General features: G+C 39.7%; 2 protein-coding genes across 2 annotated transcripts; one reads left to right on the forward strand and one right to left on the reverse strand.

The window, feature by feature from the left end:
- Positions 1-8,635: 8,635 nt before the first annotated feature.
- Positions 8,636-12,341, forward strand: LOC148916911 (receptor-like protein EIX1). Its single transcript, XM_089051565.1, is given in 3 exon segments — positions 8,636-9,712; positions 9,715-12,143; positions 12,145-12,341. Coding segments are annotated over 3 exon segments (3,408 nt in total). The 5' UTR covers positions 8,636-8,769; the 3' UTR covers positions 12,181-12,341.
- A 1,737-nt stretch (positions 12,342-14,078) lies between these two features.
- On the reverse strand, positions 14,079-19,056 carry LOC103331118 (putative pre-mRNA-splicing factor ATP-dependent RNA helicase DEAH5). Its single transcript, XM_008233727.3, has 3 exons — positions 18,809-19,056; positions 15,084-18,295; positions 14,079-14,618 (listed from the first exon to the last, which is right to left on the reverse strand). Exons 2-3 carry the CDS (start codon positions 18,275-18,277, stop codon positions 14,225-14,227), a joined length of 3,588 nt encoding a protein of 1,195 aa, XP_008231949.2. The 5' UTR covers positions 18,278-18,295; positions 18,809-19,056; the 3' UTR covers positions 14,079-14,224.
- Positions 19,057-24,219: the final 5,163 nt, after the last annotated feature.

Raw genomic sequence — 24,219 nt, forward strand, 5'->3', positions numbered from 1 at the left:
GCCAGAATACTTTTCCAAGTGCAAATGTCAATTTTAGAAAATTAGTGGCTTAATTGAAATTTCTCACTATTTTTCTTGGACATTGACAATAGGAAAAATAGTACAAAACCATCCAACTTTTTCCATGGGTCTTCTACCCATGCAAATTTCAATGAGATGAAATTCAAATCTCTCAAATACAAATTCTCAATTAGTGGGTCACACTTACCCATTAATTTCCAAATCATTTTGGAACTACGTCGGTTTGATCCCGTCAATAGTACGTAGGTAGTCTAGAATCCCACTAGATGCAACCGCAACCAAATTTGAATCCTTGGTTTATTCTAACCAAATTCGTCAGAATACTTTTCCAAGTGCAAATGTCAATTTTAGAAAATTAGTGGCTTAGTTGAAATGTCTCACTATTTTTCTTGGACATTGACAATAGAAAAAATGGTACAAAATCGTCCAACTTTTTCCATGGGTCATCTACCCATGCAAATTTCAATAAGATGAAATTCAAATCTCTCAAATACAAATTCTCAATTAGTGGGCCACACTTACCCATTAATTTCCAAATTATTTTGGAACTACGTTGGTTTGATCCCATCAAGGGTACATAGGAAGTCTAGCATCCCACTAGACGCAACCGCAACCAAATTTGAATCCTTGGTTTATTCTAACCAAATTCGCTAGAATACTTTTCCAAGTTCAAATGTCAATTTTAGAAAATTAGTGGCTTAATTGAAATTTCTCACTATTTTTCTTGGACATTGACAATAGAAAAAATGGTACAAAACCGTCCAACTTTTTCCATTTGTCATCTACCCATGAAAATTTCAATGAGATGAAATTCAAATCTCTCAAATACAAATTCTCAATTAGTGGGCCACACTTACCCATTAATTTCCAAATCATTTTGGAACTACGTCGGTTTGATCCCGTCATGGGTACATAGGAAGTCTAGCATCCCACTAGACGCAACCGCAACCAAATTTGAATCCTTGGTTTATTCCAACCAAATTCGCCAGAATACTTTTCCAAGTGCAAATATCAATTTTAGAAAATTAGTGGCTTAATTGAAAATTCTCACTATTTTTCTTGGACATTGACAATAGGAAAAATAGGAAAATTCTCACGCTTTCGATCGATGCAAAATGGGGATTAGGTTTCAATTTGTGCAATCAGTTTCGATTTGGGCGGGAAATCGATTTCAGTGAGGGGGGTTATGGATGATAAGTTTCTGGAACATGATATGGGGGTTTTTTTTTAATTACATAAGGTCATGTGTTGTTTTGGGCGCGAAACCCGGGGACATGAGATGTAGAAAATGCCCTTAACAGATTTCCTGAATTACTAGACGCCACGTAGGCAGATAACAGATTTCCTAACGAGCTCGCTAATGAAGGAGGCAATCTGTAGGTTTTCCGCGACGTTGAGTATGTACTCATAAATGTCCCAAAAATCGGGTATGAACTCGTAAATGACCCTATAGGTTGGGGGGTTTACTGTAGTTTACCCAAATATTTAACATGGCAGTGATGGAACTGGGAAGAGGGTGAGGCAAGGATACCAATCTCATCCACATTCCTAAGGGTGGGTGACTACAATTTCCTTGGACCACAGGAGTCTAGAAGAACGGGACTGAGTAATTCATATACTAATCATTTAATGAGCAACAAAACAAATCATATCAAAGAATCCGAATGCAAAATGGAGGAAACTGCTCCGAAACTCTATGATCACATATCCAATACTAAATATAGTTAAGAGTTTTGTGATCAACACTATAATACGAGAAACTTTAGTGTGTAATCGTAAGACCCCATATAATATTAACCTAAATTATAGGGGCATTTCAAAATAGACTTGGTCAATAATGAAAGTGTTTTGAAAAACTCTAGTATTATAGTTGTTGAATAAAAACCCAATTTTCATTTATTAGTATCAATAAATATATAGATATTTTTTTAATGTTGGATTGGGTAAAGATATTTCCATATGTTTCACTTAAGTCAAGTTCACATTTGCAAGAAGATATTTGTAGCTTGTGCCCAGGAAGATGGGATGCAAAGCCAATGGTTGAGCGGACACGGGAAGACACCTTACCATGTCAAGACGAGTCAATACCGGCACGCGTTGGAAGACAAATCACCATATCAAGTCTAAGTCAATAGTTGTGTTGAAAGGCAAATCACCATACGGTCCATATCAAGTCTAAGTCACAAGTCTTCGATCTCATCCATTAATTTCCCAAATATTCATTGATTTATCACTTTATTTACTTAGACCACTGAAATTTTTCTTCAATTATCTTTTTCCACATAGTGATATGAATAAGAGTCGGTTGTATGTTGTATAGTTTTTTTCTTCTTCTTTTTAGAAAATTTGGTGTAATCCACTTTCGTGTGTAATCGTAAGACCCCATGTAATGTTAACCTAAATTATAGGGGCATTTCAAAATGGACTTCGTCAATAACCAAAATGTTTTGAAAAGCTCTCGTATTATAGTTGTTGAATTAAAACCCAATTTTCATTTATTAGTATCAATAAATATATAGGTATCATATTAATATTGGGTTGGGTAGAGATATTTCCATATGTTTCACTTAAGTCAAGTCCACATTTACAAGAATATATTTGTAACTTGTGCCCAGGGGGAAGGGATGCAAAGCCAATGGTTGAGTGGACATGGGAAGGCACCTTACCAAGTCAAGTTGAATCAATACCTGCAAGTCGGTTGGAGCACGCGTTGGAAGGCAAATAACCATATCAAGTGTAAGTCACAAGTCTTCGATCACATCCATTAATTTCCCCAGTATTCATTGATTTATTACTTGTTTACTTGGACCACTAACAAATTTTGCTTCAATTATCTTTTTCCACATAGTGACATGAATAAGAGTCGTTTGTATGTTGTACAGTTTTCTTCTTCTTCTTTTTAGAAAATTTGGTATAGTCCAATTCTGATGACATAAGTGAAATTGAACCTATATCTAAGAGCTCCTTTTTCCTTTTCGTAAATATACTAAAGAGTTCCCCTCATTACAGATTACAAGACACCACCCTAGATTCTTATGTTTTGTTGGACCCACCCTCGACTCTTAAGTAGAAAAAACCTAAACTTCGTATAACATTATGATACAAAAAATTAAAAGAAAAATATCAGGGTGTAAGAAGCAAAACCCTTCAAAACATGAACAATGGGGAAAGAAAAAAAACACATTGTACAATTGTTAAAAATCAATTTGGTTGCTGTTGAGAATTAAAGTAGTGGAATATTAATTTAAGTATTGTGATAATCATTCATTTCATCCAAGCCATTACAATTAAAAATAAAAATAAAATACCCAACCCACCCTCATCCCCTATCCCATGTCTCTGATGCACCTCCTCTTTCCCCTTTTTGTATGCCCATCTCTATGTCTTCTCTCCCTCTCTCTCATATAGGTTGGGTATTGTCAAAAAAAGAATCCAGATGCATCTCACTACCCAACCCGACTGAGAATTGGTCATCGTCTTCAACATCTCGCCCCTATTCCGACTGAGAATTGCTCGTCAACCAATCCATATGCATCTCACCACCCAAGCTCTCTTGCTTCAGTGGGAGCGTGTTTTGCTCCTTAGTTTTAGTTTTTTCATTTTAGTTGTTGTTTAATTTTTAAACTTGTTTTTTTAATTACCCTTATATTATAATTTATATCTAAAGAGTGGGTGACCACAATTTCCTTGGACCACAAGAATCCAGAAGAACGGGACTCAGTAATGCATATACTAGTCACTTAACGAGCAACAAAACAAATCAAATCAAAGAATCCGAATACAAAATGAAGGAAGCTGCTCCGAAACTCTATGGTCAGATATCCAACACTATATACTTAAGTGTTTCGTGATCATCACTGTAATAAGAGAAACTTTCATCTGTAATTGTAAGACCCCATGTAATATTAACCTAAATTATAGGAGCATTTCAAAATAGACTTGGTCAATAACCAAAGTGTTTTGAAAAACTCTCGTATTATAGTTGTTGAATAAAAACCCAATTTTCATTTATTAGTATCAATAAATATATAGGTATTATATTAGTATTGGGTTGGGCAGAGATATTTCCATATGTTTCACTTAAGTCAAGTCCACATTTGCAAGAAGATATTTGTAGCTTGTGTCCAAGGGGATGGGACGCAAAGCCAATGGTTGAGTGGACATGGGATGGCACCTTACCAAGTCAAGCCGAGTTAATATCTGCAAGTTGGGGCACACGGTGGAAGACAAATCAGCATATTAAGTCTAAGTCAATAGTTGGTTGAAAGGCATCTATCAAATCTAAGTCACAAGTCTTTGATCTCATCCATTAATTTCCCCAATATTCATTGATTTATTACTAGTTTACTTGGACCACTGACAAATTTTTCTTCAATTATCTTTTTCCACATAGTGACATGCATAAGAGTCAGTTGTACATTGTATAGTTTTTTTTTATTCTTTTTAGAAAATTTGTTATAGTCCACTACTGATGACATAAGTGAAATTGGACCTATATCTAAGAGCTCCTTTTTATAAGTAGATAGTTCTCCTCATTACAGATTACAAGATGCCACCCTAGATTCTTATTTTTTGTTGGACCCACCTTCGACTCTTAAGTATAAAAAACCTAAACTTCGTATGACATTATGATACAAAAAATTAAAAGAAAAATAACATGGTGTAAGAAGCAAAACCCTTCAAAGCACGAACAATGGGGAAACAAAAAAAAAAAACCCATTGTACAATTGTTAAAAATCAATTTGGTTGTTGTTGAGAATTAAAGTAGTGGAATATTAATTTGAGTATTGTGATCATCATTCATTTCATCCAAGCCATTATAATTAAAGATAAAAATAAAATACCCAGCTCACCCCCAATCTCCCCTATCCCCTCTGATGCACCTCCCCTTCCCCCTTTTTGCATGCCTATCTCTCTGTCTTCTCTCCCTCTCTCTCTCATATGGGTTGGGTATGGTGAAAAAAAAAAAAAAATCCAGATGCATCTCACTACCCAACCCAACTAAGAATTGGTCATCGTCTTGAGCATCTCGCCCCTATTCCTACCGAGAATTGCTCATCAACCAATCCATATGCATCTCACCACCCAAGCTCTCTTGCTTCAGTGGAGTGTATTTTGCTGCTTAGTTTTAATTTGTTCATTTTAGTTGTTTAATTTTTGAACTTTTTTTTAATAACCCTTATATTATAATTTATATCCAAGGGTGGGTGACCACAATTTCCTTGAACCACAAAAATCCAGAAGAACGGGATTGAGTAATTCATGTACTAATCATTTAACGAGCAACAAAACAAATCAAATCAAAGAAGCCGAATGCAAAACGAAGGAAGCTACTTCGAAACTCTATGATCAGATATCATCACTATAATACGAGAAACTTTCGTGTGTAATTGTAAGACCCCATGTAATATTAACCTAAATTATAGTAGCATTTCGAAATAGCCTTGGTCAATAACCAAAGTGTTTTGAAAAACTCTCGTATTATAGTTGTTGAATAAAAACCCAAGTGCCATTTATTAGTATCAATAAATATATAAATATTATATTAATATTGGGTTGGGTAGAGATATTTCCATATGTTTCACTTAAGTCAAGTCCACATTTGCAAGAAAATATTTGTAGCTTGTGTCTAGGGGGATGGGACTCAAAGCCAATGGTTGAGTGGACACGGGAAGGCACCTTACCAAGTCAAGCCGAGTTAATCCCTGCAAGTTGGAGCACGCGTTGGAAGACAAATCACAACATTAAGTCTAAGACAATAATTGGTTGAAAGGCAAACCACCATATCAAATCTAAGTCACAAGTCTTCGATCTCATCCATTAATTTCGCCAATAGGCATTGATTTATTACTTGTTCACTTGGACCACTAACAAATTTTTCTTCAACTATCTTTTTCCACATAGTGACATGAATAAGAGTCAGTTGTACGTTGTATAGTTTTTTTCTTCTTCTTTTTAGAAAATTTGGTATAGTCCACTTCTGATGACATAAGTGAAATTGGACCTATATCTAAGAGCTCCTTTTTCCTTTTTGTAAATTATAACTAAAGAGTTCTCCTCATTACAGATTACAAGACGTCACCCTAGATTCTTATTTTTTGTTGGACCCACCCTCGACTCCTAAGTAGAAAAAACCTAAATTTCGTCTAACATTATGATACAAAAAATTAAAAGAAAAATATCAGGGTGTAAGAAGCAAAACCCTTCAAAACACGAACAATGGGGAAAGAAAAAAAACACATTGTACAATTGTTAAAAATCAATTTGGTTGCTGTTGAGAATTAAAGTAGTGGAATATTAATTTAAGTATTGTGATCATCATTCATTTCATCCAAGCCATTACAATTAAAAATAAAAATAAAATACCCAACCCACCCTCATCCCCTATCCCATGTCTCTGATGCACCTCCCCTTTCCCCTTTTTGTATGCCCATCTCTATGTCTTCTCTCCCTCTCTCTCATATAGGTTGGGTATTGTCAAAAAAAGAATCCAAATGCATCTCACTACCCAACCCGACTGAGAATTGGTCATCGTCTTCAGCATCTCGCCTCTATTCCGACTGAGAATTGCTCGTCAACCAATCCATATGCATCTCACCACCCAAGCTCTCTTGCTTCAGTGGGAGCGTGTTTTGCTCCTTAGTTTTAGTTTTTTCATTTTAGTTGTTGTTTAATTTTTAAACTTGTTTTTTTAATTACCCTTATATTATAATTTATATCCAAGGGTAGGTGACACAATTTCCTTGGACCACAGGAGTCCAGAAGAACAGGACTGAGTACATAATTCATATACTAATCATTTAACGAGCAATAAAACAAATCAAATCAAAGAATCCGACTGCAAATGAAAGAAGCTGCTCCGAAACTCTATGATCAGATATCCAACACTAAATATACTTAAATGTTTAGTGATCATCACTATAATACGAAAAACTTTTGTGTGTAATTGTAAGACCCCATGTAATATTAACCTAAATTATAGGGGCATTTCAAAATAGACTTGGTCAATAACCAAAGTGTTTTGAAAAACTCTCGTATTATAGTTGTTGAATAAAAACCCAATTTTCATTTATTATTATCAATAAGTATATAGGTATTACATTAATATTGGGTAGAGATATTTCCATATGTTTCACTTAAAGTCAAGTCCACATTTGCAAGAAGATATTTGTAGCTTGTGTCTAGGGGGATGGGAAGCAAACCCAATGGTTGAGTGGACACGGGAAGGCACCTTACCAAGTCAAGCTGAGTTAGTACCTACAAGTCTATTGGGGCACGCGTTGGAAGACAAATCACCATATTAAGTCTATGTCAATAGTTGCATTGAAAGGCAAATCACCATATATGAAGTCTAAGTCACAAGTCTTCGCGATCTCATCCATTAGTTTCCCCAATATTCATTGATTTATTACTTGTTTACTTGGACCACTGAATAAGAGTCGGTTGTACGTTGTACAATTTTTTTTCTTCTTTTTTTAGAAAATTTGGTATAGTCCAATTCTGATGACATAAGTGAAATTGAACCTATATCTAAGAGCTCCTTTCAAGGAAAAAACATAAAAATGGTAAAATAAAGTAATTGAGCAATTAAAAAAGCAAAAGGAAAAAAAAAATTACCGTTTGTTGACGTTTGAGTTAAATGTGGATGTGCAAAGACTTAAAAGTCTAGTTTACACTCAAGTATGTAGACTTAACAATCTTTTTGTGTGAGTCAATCATCATGAGTTGGCATATGAAGACTTCAAAGTCTACTTGAAGATAGCTGTCCACAGCAAGCTCCTTGCCCATCGTTACAAATTCCGAAGATGGACCAATGCTCAATAGGATTTAAATAGGATAATTAGTTGATTTAAGGAATACCGCTTTTTCACGTGTTATGTTTTTTATTGACTGGTGAAATATGTGTTTCCATAGATCTCACATTGATTGTCTTAGTAATTTCCTTTGCATCTAAAGAAAATGTATTTAACCCTAAAAATTTTTTTTACTCTATCTTGAAACGTTTCCCCTTAAACTTGTTTGCCACACTAATCACAAGGTATACTAGTAAATGTTTCAAACCACCTAGGATAATTTTTTCAAGCATTATTGTGGAGATAGCAAAATAGTGTTATTCCCGTTACAAGAAATGTTTTTTCTTTTTGAATGATACATTCAAATGTATTTGAAATTGAATCTACATATACAGGTTGGTTGTCCACATGGCATGGTATGAGAGCATCATTGAGTTGTCACTATTCAGCAAAACTGCATGCTATGTCACCGAACGTACACAATTCTTTTTATATTAAAAAATTAACCAAAATTTTAAAAATAGTACTTTTATTATTTTATCGAAATTAAAAAAAATATTACTTTTTATTCCTGCATCTTACTTTTTAACTCATGCGTCATCATTAATTTGGTTTCTATAAGTTATGATGGAACAATTATAGTGTACTTAATTTAATTACCTCCATAATGATTTGTATTCTTGTTTGTAAGAACTTAGAATTGCACTTTGACATTCTAGTCTCATTGTGATTGACGTGTGATTTCCATAACATTAATTTTGCATTGTATATAGCAGATAATTTACTCCTTTATATGGTTTTGTCTTGTATGAATGTGTGGCTCTGCTTTAGCTAAACCGTGTTTTTCTTTGTAAAGGCTTTCTTCCTTTTTTCCTATATATATCTGATGCAAGCTAGCATATATGAGAGACAACCATACATCAATATATACTTGCAGTGTTTTTGATCAATTAACATGAAGGGCGACGGAAGGTGCTTGAAACTCTTTCTTGCATTATCGTTCCTTTTCCTACAAAACGTAAAGGGAGGAGAAGTTGGCCACAGCCACAGCCACAGCCACAGCCACAGCCTCAGAGATGCTAAAGTGACAGTGAGGTGCATAGAGAGGGAAAGGCAAGCACTACTTGCATTCAAACGTGGCCTGGTGGATGAGTTCAATCATCTCTCTTCTTGGGGTTCAGAAGCCGAAAAACAAGATTGTTGCAGATGGGAAGGAGTCTACTGTAGCAACCAAACTGGCCATGTGATTCAACTTCATCTTGGATATTCTGTCTCTGAATATCCTTTCCTTGGATATTCTTTCCAAGGTAAGATGATTAGTCCTAAACTGATTGAGTTGCAGCATTTACAATATTTGCACCTTGCAGTGATTGATTTCAATGAGAGCCAAATTCCTGATTTCCTTGGTTCTCTAACCAATCTAAAAAACCTCAGTCTCAGTTTATGTAATTTGGTTGGTCAAATTCCAAGTTCGTTTGGAAACCTCACGCAATTGCAACATCTCGACCTCAGCGATAATTATCAGCTTCAACCAGAAAATCTCAATTGGCTTGGAAACCTCACGCAATTGCAATATCTCGACCTCAGCTATAATCAGCTTCAACCAGAAAATCTCAATTGGCTCCCTGCTCCTTCTTCTTTAACGTATTTGGACCTAAGCGGAAACTTCAATGGGAGTCAAATTCCCGATTTCATTGGTTCTCTAACCAATCTAAGAAACCTCAGACTCTCTTCCTGTAATTTGGTTGGTCAAATTCCCAGTTCGTTTGGAAACCTCACGCAATTGCAACATCTCGACCTCAGCTATAATCAGCTTCAACCAGAAAATCTCAATTGGCTCCCTGCTCTTTCTTCTTTAACGTATTTGGACCTAAGCCAAAACAATCTCAGATCTTTTCGATTGGCGAAGCAGTACTTAATAAGCTCCCTAAACTAGTAGAGTTGACCTTGTGGAACTGTAGTCTTCCTCCTCCTCCTACTCCAATTCTTTCCACTACTCTTTACAAAACAAATTCTTCTACATCTCTTGCGTCTGTTTATCTCTCTGACAACCATCTCACTTCTTCAATATTTCTTTGGTTGTCCAACTACAGTACAAGCCTTGTTCGTCTTGACCTCTCCAACAATAATATATCTGGTTTCATTCCCGATTTCATTGGAAACATGAGCTCTCTTGAGTATCTGGATCTCTCCAACAATTATCTAACTGGTTTCATTGCCGATTTCACTGGAAACATGAATTCTCTTGTGGATCTGTATCTCTTCAACAATTATCTAACTGGTTTCATTGCCGATTTCGCTGGAAACATGAGCTCTCTTACGCATCTGGATCTCTCCAACAATAATCTAACTGGTTTCATTGCCGATTTCAGTGGAAACATGAGCTCTCTTGAGTATCTGGATCTCTCCAACAATAGTCTAACTGGTTTCATTCCCGATTTCATTGGAAACATGAGCTCTCTTGTGGATCTGTATCTCTCTGATAACCAGATAGAAGGAGCGAATCCAAATTCGTTTGCAAGGCTGTGTAATTTGCGAGGATTGGGGCTCCAAACAAATCATCTGAGTGGACAATTATCCAAGTTTGTTCAACTATTGCCTAGATGTGCTCAAAACTCATTAGTGGATCTGGACCTCTCTGAGAATGTTCTTAAGGGGTCATTAAACAATCTTACAAGCTTCTCATCTTTGACACGCATGAATCTTAGTGCCAATCAATTAAGCGGAAAAATACCTGAAAGTATTGGGCAAATGTCGCAACTGGATTTTATCGATTTCAGCAAAAACTCTTTGGAAGGGGTGGTTTCAGAAACTCATTTCTCAAAACTCTCCAATTTAAGATATTTGGATTTATCCTATAACTCACTAGTTTTAAAGTTCCATTCTGATTGGGTTCCTCCCTTCCAGTTGAGTTACATATATTTGGCGTCCTGCAAGGTCGGTCCTCTTTTCCCAAAATGGCTTCAAACTCAAAATGATTCTTTCAAGCTTGATATTTCGAATGCTGGAATTTCTGATATTCTTCCAAGTTGGTTTTGGAGTAATTTTCGTAACGCAGAGGTTATTAATCTCTCACAGAACCTAATCAGAGGAATATTTACAAATTTGACAGTGGAGTTTGCAAATTCCCCAGAACTACATTTGAGTTCGAACCAAATAGAAGGTCCAATTCCCTCAACTCTATCACAAGCCTCCTATCTGGATCTCTCCAATAATAAAATTTCAAGGTCTCTTTCTTTCCTGTGCGCAAGTGCAGATATGATTTTGGCGTATCTTAATCTTTCAAGCAACAGTTTTGCTGGAGAACTTCCAGATTGCTGGAGCCATTTGGAGAATCTAGTCATGCTTGATTTGAGTAACAACGCTTTTTCCGGAAAAATTCCCATGACAATTGGCTCTTTATTTCAAATGCAAACTTTGAAATTAAGAAGCAACCGATTTGTTGGAGAATTGCCTTCATCGTTGAAGAACTGCACAAGTTTAGAAGTTATTGATCTGGGAGATAATAAATTATCAGGACCAATACCTACATGGTTAGGTGTGAGCTTCAAGAATTTGGTTATCCTGATGTTTTCCACTAATCACTTCAATGGAAGCATGCCCTCGCAATTATGCCATCTAACACACATTAAAATTATGGATTTCTCTATGAACAACATCTCTGGAAGCATACCCAAATGCCTCAACAATTTGGCTACTCTAGCTCAAAAAGGAAATCCAAGTCTATCCAGCACACATCTTTATGGCGGAAGTATGGGTAATGAGTCAATTGCTCCTACTAATTATGACGATGATGCAAGCTTCATATGGAAAGGAAGAATGCAGACATACAAAAACACTTTGGGCCTTGTGAAGAGAATTGATCTCTCAAGTAATAGATTAACAGGGGAGATTCCAAGTGAAATCACTCATCTTGTTGGGTTGATTTCTTTAAACCTTTCGAGAAACCAGTTAACAGGTCAAATAACTCCAGAGATCGGAAACTTGGAGTCATTGGATTCGCTTGATTTATCAAGAAACCAGATAGATGGAAGAATTCCGACAAGCCTTGCTCGAATAGATCGTCTTAGTTTCTTGGACCTGTCATATAACAACCTGTCTGGCGAAATACCCACAGGCACTCAGCTCCAAAGCTTTGATCCCCTTGATTATGCTGAAAATCCTCTACTCTGTGGACCTCCCCTTAAAAAGATGTGTGTTAATCAAAATGAGCCAACTGACTTGAGCAATGAAGAGGATAAGGATGAGTTTATAACACTGGGATTTTACATTAGTATGGGGATTGGGTTTGCTGCTGGATTTTGGGGAGTTTGCGGCACTTTGATATTCAACAGGTCATGGAGATACGCATACTTCAAGTTCTTGAATAATTTAAATGATTGGCTTTATGTGAGGATAGCTTTGATCAAGCGGCAACTGAAGTTAGCATATGCTTAATAGAAAAGCTCGCGACGGTACTCTTTCTCTCTCATCATTAATTTCGTTTTATAATTATTTTCTTATTGCATTTTTTCTTCTCTCCAAACTGACGGGTATTAATTTGTTTACTTTGATATTTAGCTGCAGCATCTAAATTAGGAGAAAAGTAGCTGTAGCTGAATGCCTCCTTCCAATTCAAGTGTTGAAGATTGCTAGTACGAGCATGCGCATGCACATGCATCTGGAGAAGAGTTTACGAGTTAATTTGGAGTGCTTAGTAGGAATAAATATGAGTTAAATTAGTGTTAATTACTTGTCAGAACAATTAATTCGGAGTTCTCCAATTAATGTTTTTTTTTTTTTTGTTTGTTTGTTGAGAGAAATAAACAGATCCATTTTAATCCAAGCTCACTCCGATTGATGTATTAGTTCCAGCTATAGTGTTATTATAATTAACTAAGCCAAAGCCAAAGCGGACTTGATTTCAGATTACAATGTGTGGCTCTGTTTTGGTCATCTATTTGCAACGTACAGCTTCTCCTTGTAAATGTGTGGCTCTGTTTTGGTCATTCTTTCCTTTCATAATTCAACATCTTCATTATCAATGTGATAATGTTATGTTCATTGCTTTAATGTGTGGCCAGAGGTCAACATTTTTGCATGTTCTCTGCAAGTATATGGGTACAATAGTCGGTATTAGTGATTTAGATCCACTGAGATGTGGCGGAAATTGAGACTCACTGAAAATCTTTTCATATTTCCTTCTCTGACTTCGAGTCTTAAACGACCATTACACTCTGGATTCTGTTTTCTAGCAGGGAAGTCTGTTAGATGTTTTTTTTATGACTTTTTTTTTGTGCTACCAGCAACAGAAACTGAGTGAGGAAATTTGATTAAAAGATTGGAAATGGGAACTCTTTTCCTTACTCGATTTCAAGTCTATGTTTGGAACAGCTAGTCAATATGCTACTGAAAACTCAACTTGTTAATCTACCACTCCCAACAAACTGATATGCCTCATTCAGATTTCAGTAGCACAAATGGTTCGCTTCCATTCCTAGACAATGATGAATGCATATTTTTCCAGTCTTGTCAACCCTTTGCTGGGACACTTAGATCATTGGGGCCTTTGTCTGTGTTTGATTTGCAAGATTCTTGAGCCGTTTTAACTGAAGCAAATAATTCCTCCCTAACTTCAATTGGTCAGGACATGTGGGATAACAGCCTGAATAATTGTAGGCTCTTACCCCACGTGGATCAGCTCACTTCATCCCATCGAGATCCAGGTAGCCTTAATTGTATTTCTAACTCAAGCAGTCTGAGAGATTTCTCAGATGAGATCAACAATCAATGTGGGATTTATGGCTGTCCACACGTTGATGTTGGTAGTGGTGTAAGCACTGTTATTGACCCTTCTGTTTCAAGTACCATACTGGATGAGTTTTCTACACTAAAGAATGCAGATTTCCACAACCCCTCAGTTGCTTGGTTGGTAACCTGAGCTCGAGCCAGGATCTTCAGTCTCAGTTTACCTCCGCCAGCCTAGGCAACTCCCAGGCTTTCTCCAGGCAAGACCTGGCAGGCAACTCAGGCCATGCTAACAAGCTAGGATCAGAGGTCATACATATTTGAATGCTAAAATACATCAAATATTGAATGCCTTAATACATTCAAGAATACGCTATAATTCTTTCATTTCCTAACAATTCATTGTCCGGAGAACAGAACAGCTAATATCTCCTAAAGTAGAAATCAAGAAATAAAATAGCTTTTAAATTACACAACAGATTCTACCCCTAGCTTGCTTGCAGTAAGGAAAATAAGCAACTGATGACGCCCTTATTGCGATGTTGAAGGAATTTCACGAGGATGTTAAAAAGTAATGAAGCCACACAAATTTTGTGCACTCAATGTCAAAAATTAGCTCAAGTAATTACAAGATATTCACATTGAATCCATACAGAAAAACCAAAAGCAGCAGATGACACACATCAAGCGCGTCGCTTACTAAGACGCCAAGAGTTAGGTTCATGGTATCTATCATATAGCGGTTCAATACGTTCTTGACGCTTGCGCTTGCTCATCTTGGTGGGATCTGCCACTTTGAAGAACCTGGGTGCCAGTTCCACGAGCCATTTGGGGTCGACGACCGTCACCTCGCGCATGTACTCCTTTGTGGTCATAACCAGCTCATGGTAGATCACCCAATCTGGTTGTCTCTGGAAGAGGGCGCTGCTTGGGTGTATATAAACTGGTTGGTTCTCCACTAGGGTTCTATAACCCTCCTGCGGGTCCTTTCTAGCACCGTGGAAGAAAAACCCTGCCGTAATTGCCTTCCTGATCTTTGTAAAATTCTTTCCAGCACTGACAACATCTAGTTTATACCTGAAATTCACAATATATAGTCAGAATGCAATTTCATCTTCAAATCAGAATACTCAACTTAGAAATCGTTGATCACTGTTATAAACTAAAGCAAGGGGTGCTAGTAGAGACATTGGCATGACAAACTTATGCTAGGTTTTTATACACAAACTTATCCTAGAGCTTACATGACAATGCTATGTCAATCAACGAAAACTGTTAATGGCGATGGTAGGATGTGTAATATGCCATATATCTAGATTTTAAAACACAAACTAGGCCTGAACAACATTTCAGCATTTCCATCAAGTACAGACAGCAAAAGGCATGCCTAATTCACGACTACTGCAAACATACAATGTACCAAACATGAGCAAACCTAGAGCATTAATCTACATCTTTTAAAACCCTTCATGCACATGTGAAACCAGAAAAAAAGATGCATGCAACCACGAATACACATCAAGATAAATTAGAAGAACATACTTGTCCATGATGCTGAGAAGCTGCTTTCTGACATCCTGTGCCCTCCTCAAGGATCGAGATTGAACAAAGTTCTCAAAACACCATGGCCCTGAAAAATTCTTAGCTTTCCATGCCTCATAGACTGCAAGTAACGTCAGATGATCTCCCTCTGGCTGGAAAAACTTGGCTCTCTTCTGATCTGCCTGGGCTTGTTTTTCCCTAGGCCTGTAAAAAATATTACCGGTCTGAATCATTGCAATGATGGTCAAGATCTCATCACTGCATCCAAGGTCCACACTGGCCAGTAGCATCTTAGACAAGGGTGGATCCAGAGGAAACTCAGCCATTTTCCTACCCAATTTGGTGAGCAGCCCCTCCTCATCCAGTGCTCCTAAACTGTACAATTGTTCCATGGCAGAAATGAGTGCTTGGGGTGAAGGAGGATCCATAAAATCAAAAGACAAGAGATCATTTATCCCCATAGCTTTCATCGTAAGTGTAGTAGTCCCAAGATTTATCCTCTGGATTTCTGGAATTGAAGTAGGGGACATCTCGTTGCGGTATGCACTCTCAGTGTAAAGGCGGTAACATTTCCCAGGGCCTGTACGCCCAGCACGCCCAGCTCGTTGCTTGGCTGATGCTTGGGAAATTGGAGTTATGACCAGTGAATCTAGCCCCTGCTTAGGGTTATAAACATTTTGCTTTGCAAAACCAGGATCAATGACATAAAATATCCCATCAATGGTCAGTGATGCCTCAGCAATATTAGTAGCCACAACTACTTTCCTTTTACCTGGTGGGGCAGGATCAAATATCCTTGACTGCATTTCACTAGGAAGGGCACTATACACTGGTAGGATAATCAACTCAGGGACATTTTTACCAAGACCTTTCATCCTCTCATAAAGAGACTGGCATGCAAAATCAATCTCTTCTTGTCCAGTCAAGAAAAGAAGGATGTCACCTTCAGGTTCTGTCAAGTGTATTTGTAGAACAGTTATTAGAGAAGCATCAAGGTAGTCACTTTCCGGCTGTTTAGTGTAGAGTATCTCTACAGGAAAAGTTCTCCCAGGGATGGTGAAGATGTTACAGTTGAAGAAATAACCGGAAAACTTCTCCGCATCCAAAGTAGCAGATGTGACAATCAAACGAAGGTCTGGTCTCCGCTTCACAAGCTTCTTCAGTAGTCCAAAAAGAACATCTGTGTGGATTGTCCTCTCATGAGCTTCATCAAGCATGACCACAGAATACTGAGAAAGGTTCTCGTCAATCAAAATCTCCCTAAGAAGCATACCATCAGTCATGTACTTGATGACAGTATCTGGACCAGTGCAATCCTCAAAACGAATTGCATAGCCAACTTCCTCTCCTAAGCGACAACCAAACTCTTCAGCAACCCTCTTGGCCACAGACATGGCAGCCACCCTACGTGGCTGTGTACAACCAATCTTACCCATTGTCGTGTAACCCGCTTCTGCAAGATACTGCGTTACCTGTGTTGTCTTACCCGAACCAGTCTCACCAATGACAACAAGCACTTGGTTCTCGTGCACCGCTGCAATCAATTCTTTCTTCAGCTTGTAGATAGGCAAGCTCTGCCTCTGTTCCTGGATTGAGAGTTTAGACCTCTGCCCAAAACTGATGGTTTTCCCAAAAGCATCCTTCTTCCACTCAGGCATATCATATGCTGACAAACCAACACCTCTAAGTTCTTGTGCAAGATGCCTCTCACCAGTCTCTGGCATTGGATCTTCCCAGGGACGATTGAGATCCTTTGGGATAGAATCCAACATGGTTCTTTGTTGCTGCTCACGCACTTCTCTACGCTCCTTAATGAGTGCAGACTGAAGAGCAGCTGCACGACCTAGTGACCCTTCTGGATTCTTAAAGATTTTCACAGGTGACATATCAACAGAATACCTGCTCTGTCCATTTAAAAAGGCTGGCTCATCCTCATTGAGCTCAATCTCAAGCTCTTCCTCAGCTCCCTCTTCTTGATAAAGCATCCCATCGGTTTCCTCATCATACATAGGATACTCTGTAACACCCAAAACACCTGAGGCAATCAACTGTTTGGCTTCCCACTTCTCTGGCGAGCTCATTCTCTTCAATGGCCGGCGTGATGGGCCAACATCATCCTCTTCCACAATCCTAATCCCAGAAAGACCAGTCCTAGTCACAGGTCCATCCTTTGAAAAAGATGGGTTCGTCCTAAGAGCATCATCCTCTGAGCTCTTCTTCAAGGGGAGCAAATCCTTCCCTGTATGTTGATCAACGTCCCTCATTGAAAGGCTCAACTTCTGACCTGAAATTGAAATCACCTTCACATAAACTTCCTGATCCCTCTTCACCACATCCTTAGCATTGCTAATTCGCCGAGTTGCCATTTGTGAAACGTGAACCAGACCCTCCTTCCCTCTTAAATCATTCAACTGAACAAAGCAACCGGTGTCCATCACTCTCGAAACCCTGCCCTTATAAACCTGATACAATTCGGGCTCATCCGTATGGTTCTGGCCATTCTGCCGATCCCTATTACCTCTCCTATCATCACCATCTTCCTTGACATCTCCATTGTCTTCATACCCATCTCTCTTATGCTTATTGTATCGATCTGTATGCCTTCCCCTGTCGTCACCATCATCATTATAATGTGTATCTCTACGCCTCTCATCTCTATCATACCTTTCCCTTCGCCTTTCCCTCCCGTCTCTATCTCTACCTCCTCTGTGTCTATCTCGATCTCGATCTCTATCTCCTTCCCTATATCTATCACTACCTCTACGCCTATCTTCTTCTCGCTCTTCGTCTTGTTCTTCTCTTCTGTTTCGCTTTTCCTTGGTCTCCATCTCAATTTCCTTCTCGATGTCCTTGACTCTATCTTTATTATCGGCGACAGCCAAAGCCTTAAACTTGGTCTTCCTACCATCAGAAGCGCTCTCTTTCTTCAAGTCCTTCTCCGGCTTTGGCTTCGGTGGAAGAATAGCGTGAATGATAGTGAGGAGTGTACGGACAAAGTAATCGGGCATCTCGGCACCATTTTTCTTTAATTTGGTGTCGAACTCGTCCACCGTCTCACAGTTTCGTCCCAACTCAGTGATGAACTCCGCCAGAACTTTGTCCCCAACCCCTATATGGGTTTCGAGCTCTGAACAGACCTTGGAAACCAAGGAAAGGTACTCGAGCTTCTTCAAACCATCGTCCGTGGCAGCCATTATGAACTTGCTGAGGTCCTATTCATATTCAATACAAAAAAAATCATGTCAATAGAAATTTCAAAATTTATGAGAAGATGCATAAACCGTATAATATGAACTTGCACAGGCCCTATTCATATTCAACACAAAAAATTCATATCAACGGAAATTTCAAAATTTATGAGAAGATCATTGCTATATACTTCTAATCAGTAGCACAAAGTTCAAAATTCATGAATGATAAATTTATCACAATAAAGAAGCAATTTCTACAACTTCAAACTCACCCACCAAAAAGTGAAATTTAAATCAAAAATTGCAACCAGGAGGATCTGAAGAGAGTTAATTCAACTAATAATGCCAAAAAAAATTCAACTCAAACCCTGTAGAACATAAAACCCAGGAAATAAGAAACGGAAGAGAATAAAAAAGAAATATGAAACAAAATCAAGGAAACTGATCGTTGCTAGAGGGTGGGGGTTCAGTGGATCTTAAATCTGTGATGAGATGGGGTCCAGGATTAGAATATATTGCAGTAAGGCATCATACTTGGGAAGATGGTTGCGCATCAACCGTTGTCACTGTCAAGAGAGAGAGGAGAGCTGAGCAATATGTATATGGGAGGAAGACGGCGTCGAACAATGGGGGAGTTGACGGTTGAGATGGGCGGATTGTTCGTGGCCGACGGCTGGAGCGTTTCTGTTTCAGAAATAATCTCAACTGAGATGAGGGATTTTAGCGATTAGGGTTGAGAACTTGAGTTGGAGTGCGCCTTGTGTATCGATACGCCTAAATTTGGGACCTGTGAAACTAGAGAAACTAATATAATAATAATATCATTTATCTTTCAGAAGCGAAAAACTTGTAAGTAAAAATTTAAATCCGACAAAATCTAATAAATTACAGAGAAACTTTAGTAAATAGAAGAATATTAGGTATGAAATAAAAAGATGAGGAAAATTTTAGAAAATATAGTTAGTAGAGATTTTTTTTTAATACAAACAATAATCTATTTTTTTATTTTAGAAAATTTTAGAATATTAGGTATAATCATTCTAGGCCTTCTTTGATTTTTATTTTTTTAACAACAAATAGGATATTGACACATGAGTTGATCTACAGTATTTTTTACTACTTTTTGTTAGGTTATTTTTAATTTAAATATTCACTAGCCTCTTTTCACGTGCTTCAACGCTTGTGAGAGGCTTTTTTTTTTTTTAATTTAAATTTATTTTGGATTTAAAAAATATAATGGGTAGTTGTGTTCTATAAAAATAGAATCTATTATCTGATTTTTCTTTTAATTTTAATCACAGAGGAAAATTTTACGATGTTCCCACATCTCTGTTGTTTGTGCAAATATTCTCACGGGAGAATATTCGCTTCTAGATCCTTCAACCTTCGATCTTCCTTCTCTCTCTTCCTCGATTCCTGTAAAACAGATTGGAGTAAATAGACCACACCCGGGGGGTGTTGGCCAAAGGCCCTCCGATGCCTAAGTTAGTTCGAGTGTTTGTAGGAAAACAATAGCTAAGCAAAGGGTACGGAGTAGTGTTTATGTAGGGTGTGAACCGGGCGGCCGGAGCCGTGTGTGGTGGCCGGAGCCGTGTGGAGAAAATATGGAGAGTGGAGAGGAAGAAAGAGAGAGCTTCGGGTATTAGGAGTAGGTTTAGATGTACCTTGAATGATGAATGAAGTCATCTATTTATAGGAGCCTCGGGGCTAGGGTTTCGTAGAGAATATGCTGAGTTTATTCTCTACCCAAATTCGTAGGGATTGAGTCGGACTGAGATAATATCTGATTTAATGATATTATCTCTTTTTATGGAGATAATATCTGAGATAATGACATTATCTTCTCTTTATTAGGATAATATCTTAATTAATGATATTATCGTATTACATAAAGATAATATCATTTAATTAAGATATTTATCCTAATTAATTAATTGGCCAGATAAACTGGTTCAATTAATTAATTAAAAGAGATAATCTTCTTTTCCACGTGGCGTGTTGTGATTGGAGACGAAATATATCTGCTTCCTACAAATGCCCCCACCTGCAAGTGACACTTGTGTGGCATGTAGGAGATGAAATTATTTTTTTCTGCTCTCCAACCGAGTCCGGGCTTTCTTACGTGAGTTGACTCCTTTGCGATCGGATTCTTAATTGGTGTAGGCTTCATCGTTGTTGGAGTTGGATTCCCAGTAGGAAAGAGCTTGAGATTCCTTCTTGACCCGGGTTGTCCAACTTGTATAAATACAGGGCTTCTCTTCACTCTTTCTTACATCGCAAACTTAACTTCTCTACTTTCTAGCTTGAGAAAGATCTTGGAGAATTTTGTACTGCTTGTCGAAGAGAGGAGTTGCCGTGCATCCCAAAGTAAGTCGAGTCTGCTGAGCGACGATCAGGAGGAAGTTGGTGAACTGCCCCCTGCTAAGGATGTCGATAGATGGAAGCAGGATGGTCCGAGCCTTGATGATTTGCCTGCTGGACATGAGGAGTGTTTTGCTAAACTCCCCTAAAAGAGGAAGGCTGATGTCAAGTCTTCGAGAGCTCAAGCCTGATGAGTTTGGAGATCGTGATATGCTCCGTAAAGTAGTATGTGCGCGATCTAGCTCACCTGTTGAAAGACAAAGAGATGCGGATGTTCCTCCCCGAAGTTCGGGTCGTTTGTACCACGAAGATTGAAGTCGATCTGGGCAGTCCGCTTCATCCATCCAACCATCATGTTTCAACTGCTGAGTCACGAGCAGTCAAGCATGAAGTGGATTCATCGTCGCCAATTCCTTTGGAAGTGAGGTTGACAGAGGCTAAGAAAGCAAGAGAGTCATTTGCCTGGGCGAAGGGCTCTTCTGCAACGTCAGCAGCTGATCCCAAGGTGGATAAGTCCACCCTTGCAGAGGATGCAGGCGTGTCTAATCTGCTCAAGATGAACTTTCACAAGTCCATCCACTTGTGCTGAGCTGGTTCATCAAATCCGTCAGGTGGCGATCTTGGTACTTTCCCAAGTCTTTCCTTGGAAAAACAAAAGGAAACAACATTTCTTCTCCTTCAAAAAGGAGGTGGGGACAGACGTGGAGGATCAGTGGTGGAGCTGCTGAGAGTGTGGCTGATCGTGACAGACCGAGGTGGCTGCAGATCGTGGATCTCCGGCGTCCTCGAGTAGATGAAGACATCGAGACGCTCTATCCGCACTTGCCCCTGCGAAAAGTGAGGAGGTTAATGCTGTGAATACCGAAGGAGCCGACGGTGGCTAAAGAGGCGATAAGCGAGGAAGATGGAGCAGAGGAGGATGCACCGATGAGGTGGTGGCGTACATCATAGATCAACCATGTGGAGCTCAAAGCGTGGCGATCAAAGGACGAAGAGGTCAGAGATCGTGATCTCTGCGGTGTTTCAGTAGACGAAGACTCCTTTATTTCTTTTCAGCTTTTGTAGTTTGCTTTCGCTTCGAATAATTGGTCTTGTTTGACCATCTTCTTTTGTTTGAACTTGGCCGGTTGGTCGCTTTGCTATGAAAATCTTAGTCTTTATTTTTCAACTTCAATTTGCATATTGTCTTGTGAACTGCTTGAGTAACAAGCTAGTGTCTTGATTGCACATCTCCTTTTGGAGATTCATGAGTGTCAGGGTTCCTCTTGAAGGACTTCGGACGTGTTCTGCATATCTTTAGGATGGCTCCCCTTAGGAAGTTGGCGAATGCCAGGGCCCCTTAAGGGGCTCCGGGCGTGTTCTTCATATCCCTTAGGATGGCTTAGTCGCCGCCTGCGCCTCCGGCGACGCCGCTTATGGGAAATCGTGTGACTATCCCGCCTCCCTTAGGAAACGGATAGGAACTCGGATACTTCCGCAGGAGGCATGGAGACCTCCTTTAAGAAATTCTGGCGCACTGCGCCTCCCTTAGGACCCTTTTTAGTGGGCTGCGCCTCCAAACGGACGCTTTTAGTCGCCGCCTGCGTCTCCGGGACGCCGCTATGGGCAATCGTAACTATCCTCGCCCCTTAGGAAACGGATAGGAACTCGGATACTTCCGCAGAGGCATGGAGACCTCCTTTAAGAAATTCTGGCGCACTCGCGCTCCCTTAGGACGCTTTTTAGTGGGCTGCGCTCCAAACGGACGCTTAGTCGCCGCCTCGCGCTCGGCGACGCTCCTTATGGGCAACTATATGACTATCTCGCCTTTAGGGAACGGATAGGAACTCGGATACCTCCCTTAGGAAATTCTGGCGCACCTGCGTCTCCCTTAGGACGCTTTTATGGGCCGCGCCTCCCGGACGCTCGTCGCTGCCGTGGTATTTTCTTCCCATCCATGGTGTCTAGCGTGTAACTTCCTCTGCCCGAACGGCTGATCACATAAGGGCCTTCCTAATTGGGTTTCTTAGACCCTTGTCTTTGTGCCGTGATGAAAGCCTTTCTTAGCACAAGGTCGCCAGTTGAAACTGCTCGATCTTAGCTCTTTTGTCGTAGTAGGACTTCAATCGCTGTTGATAGGAGGCGACTTCGGATAATGGCCTCTCGCGCCGCCTTCAAGTAAGTCAAGGTTGAGTCTCATCTGCTCGAGTTCGCTCTATACTGCCGATTTCAATGCCTATAGAGGGGACAGTGACGTGAGGAGGAATGATCGCTTCAGTTCCATAGGCAAGGGAAAATGGGGTTTCGCCAATCGACCTTCGCTTGGTGGTGCGATAAGCCCATAGCACTCCAGGAGTTCGCCCACCCATTTCTCTTCGCGCTTCTAGCCTTTTCTTCGAGCAGTCTAATATGACTTTATTGATGCCTCGGCCTGCCCATTTCCTTGTGGATACCTTGGAGTGGACAGGTGTTGCTTGATCTTGTATTTCGCAAAGAAGGCGGTGATCTGCTTGCCAATGAACTGTGAGCCATTGTCGTGACTAACGATTGTGGGCAGCCAACCAAAGATGATATTTCTCCGACGAATCGCCTCATCGGCTTCTTTAGTAGAGGATAGAGCTTCGGCCTCGATCCATTTAGTAAAGTAGTCGGTGGCGACGATCATCATTTCTTTCTTGGCGGGCGCCGGTGGCAAGGGACCCACTAAGTCGATGACCCATTGCATGAATGGTCATGGACTGTTTTGCGGATGATAAACTTCGGCAGGTAGATTAGGGATCGGCTTGTATCGCTGGCAACGATCACATTTTTTGATATATTCAATGAGTCGTGGCGCATGGTAGGCCGAAATTGCCTACGCTTAGAGTTTTCGGCGAGTGACCTGCCGAGTGGTTGCCACACTCGCCGTCGTGAATTTTGCAGAGGACTTCAAGTGTTTGAGGGTACTTTATGCAGGTAAGATGAGGGCCGGAGTATGATCTACGGATGAGCTTGCTGCCGTGCATATAGTATCTCGCGCCTTCACTGACCTTCCTAGCTTCGGACTTATCCATTGGCAGTGTTTCCATTCACTAAGTAGTCGATGATAGGGTCTTGCCACCGGGGTCCTCATCAAACTGCATTGAGTCGATCGGCTCTATTTCTTCGATGCTTGGCCGGTCAAGGTGTTCAACGATGGAGCGTCAATCTGGGTGTCCAGTCGATCCTAGGCTCGCCAATGCATCCGCATGAGTGTTCTCTGCCCGTGGAACTTGGCCGGATGGTGAAAGTAGGGAATTCTTTCAAAAGTCCTTGGACTTTATCGAGGTACTGGACCATTCTTGGATGCTTTGCCATGTACTCGCCTGAGGCTTGATTCGTGATCGTTGGGAGTCCGAGTAGATGGCTAGTCTCTTGATCGACAGTTCTTTCGCTAGGCGAGTCCTCGCAAGCAGGCCTCATATTCTCGCCTCGTTGTTTGAAGCAGAAAAGCCTAGTGTGATAGCTTGTTCCAACAAGGTTCCGTCTGGAGTGAATATGACGACTCCTGCTCCCGCTCCTTTGTGATTTGATGCTCCGTCTACATGCAACTGCCACATGTCGTTAGGTAGGTTCGAATCGGTGGG

This window comes from Prunus mume, linkage group LG5 (assembly GCF_029339155.1).
Source record: "Prunus mume cultivar Tortuosa linkage group LG5, ASM2933915v1, whole genome shotgun sequence".
In the NCBI taxonomy this organism is placed as follows: Eukaryota; Viridiplantae; Streptophyta; class Magnoliopsida; order Rosales; family Rosaceae; genus Prunus; species Prunus mume.

Bases quoted from the DNA above. Each gene is read 5' to 3' on its own strand.
- LOC103331118 (XM_008233727.3), bottom strand. From the start codon at position 18,277: ATGGCTGCCACGGACGATGGTTTGAAGAAGCTCGAGTACCTTTCCTTG. The intron at 14,619-15,083 runs GTATGTTCTTCT...TGTGAATTTCAG, and splicing joins CTTCTCAGCATCATGGACAA to GTATAAACTAGATGTTGTCA.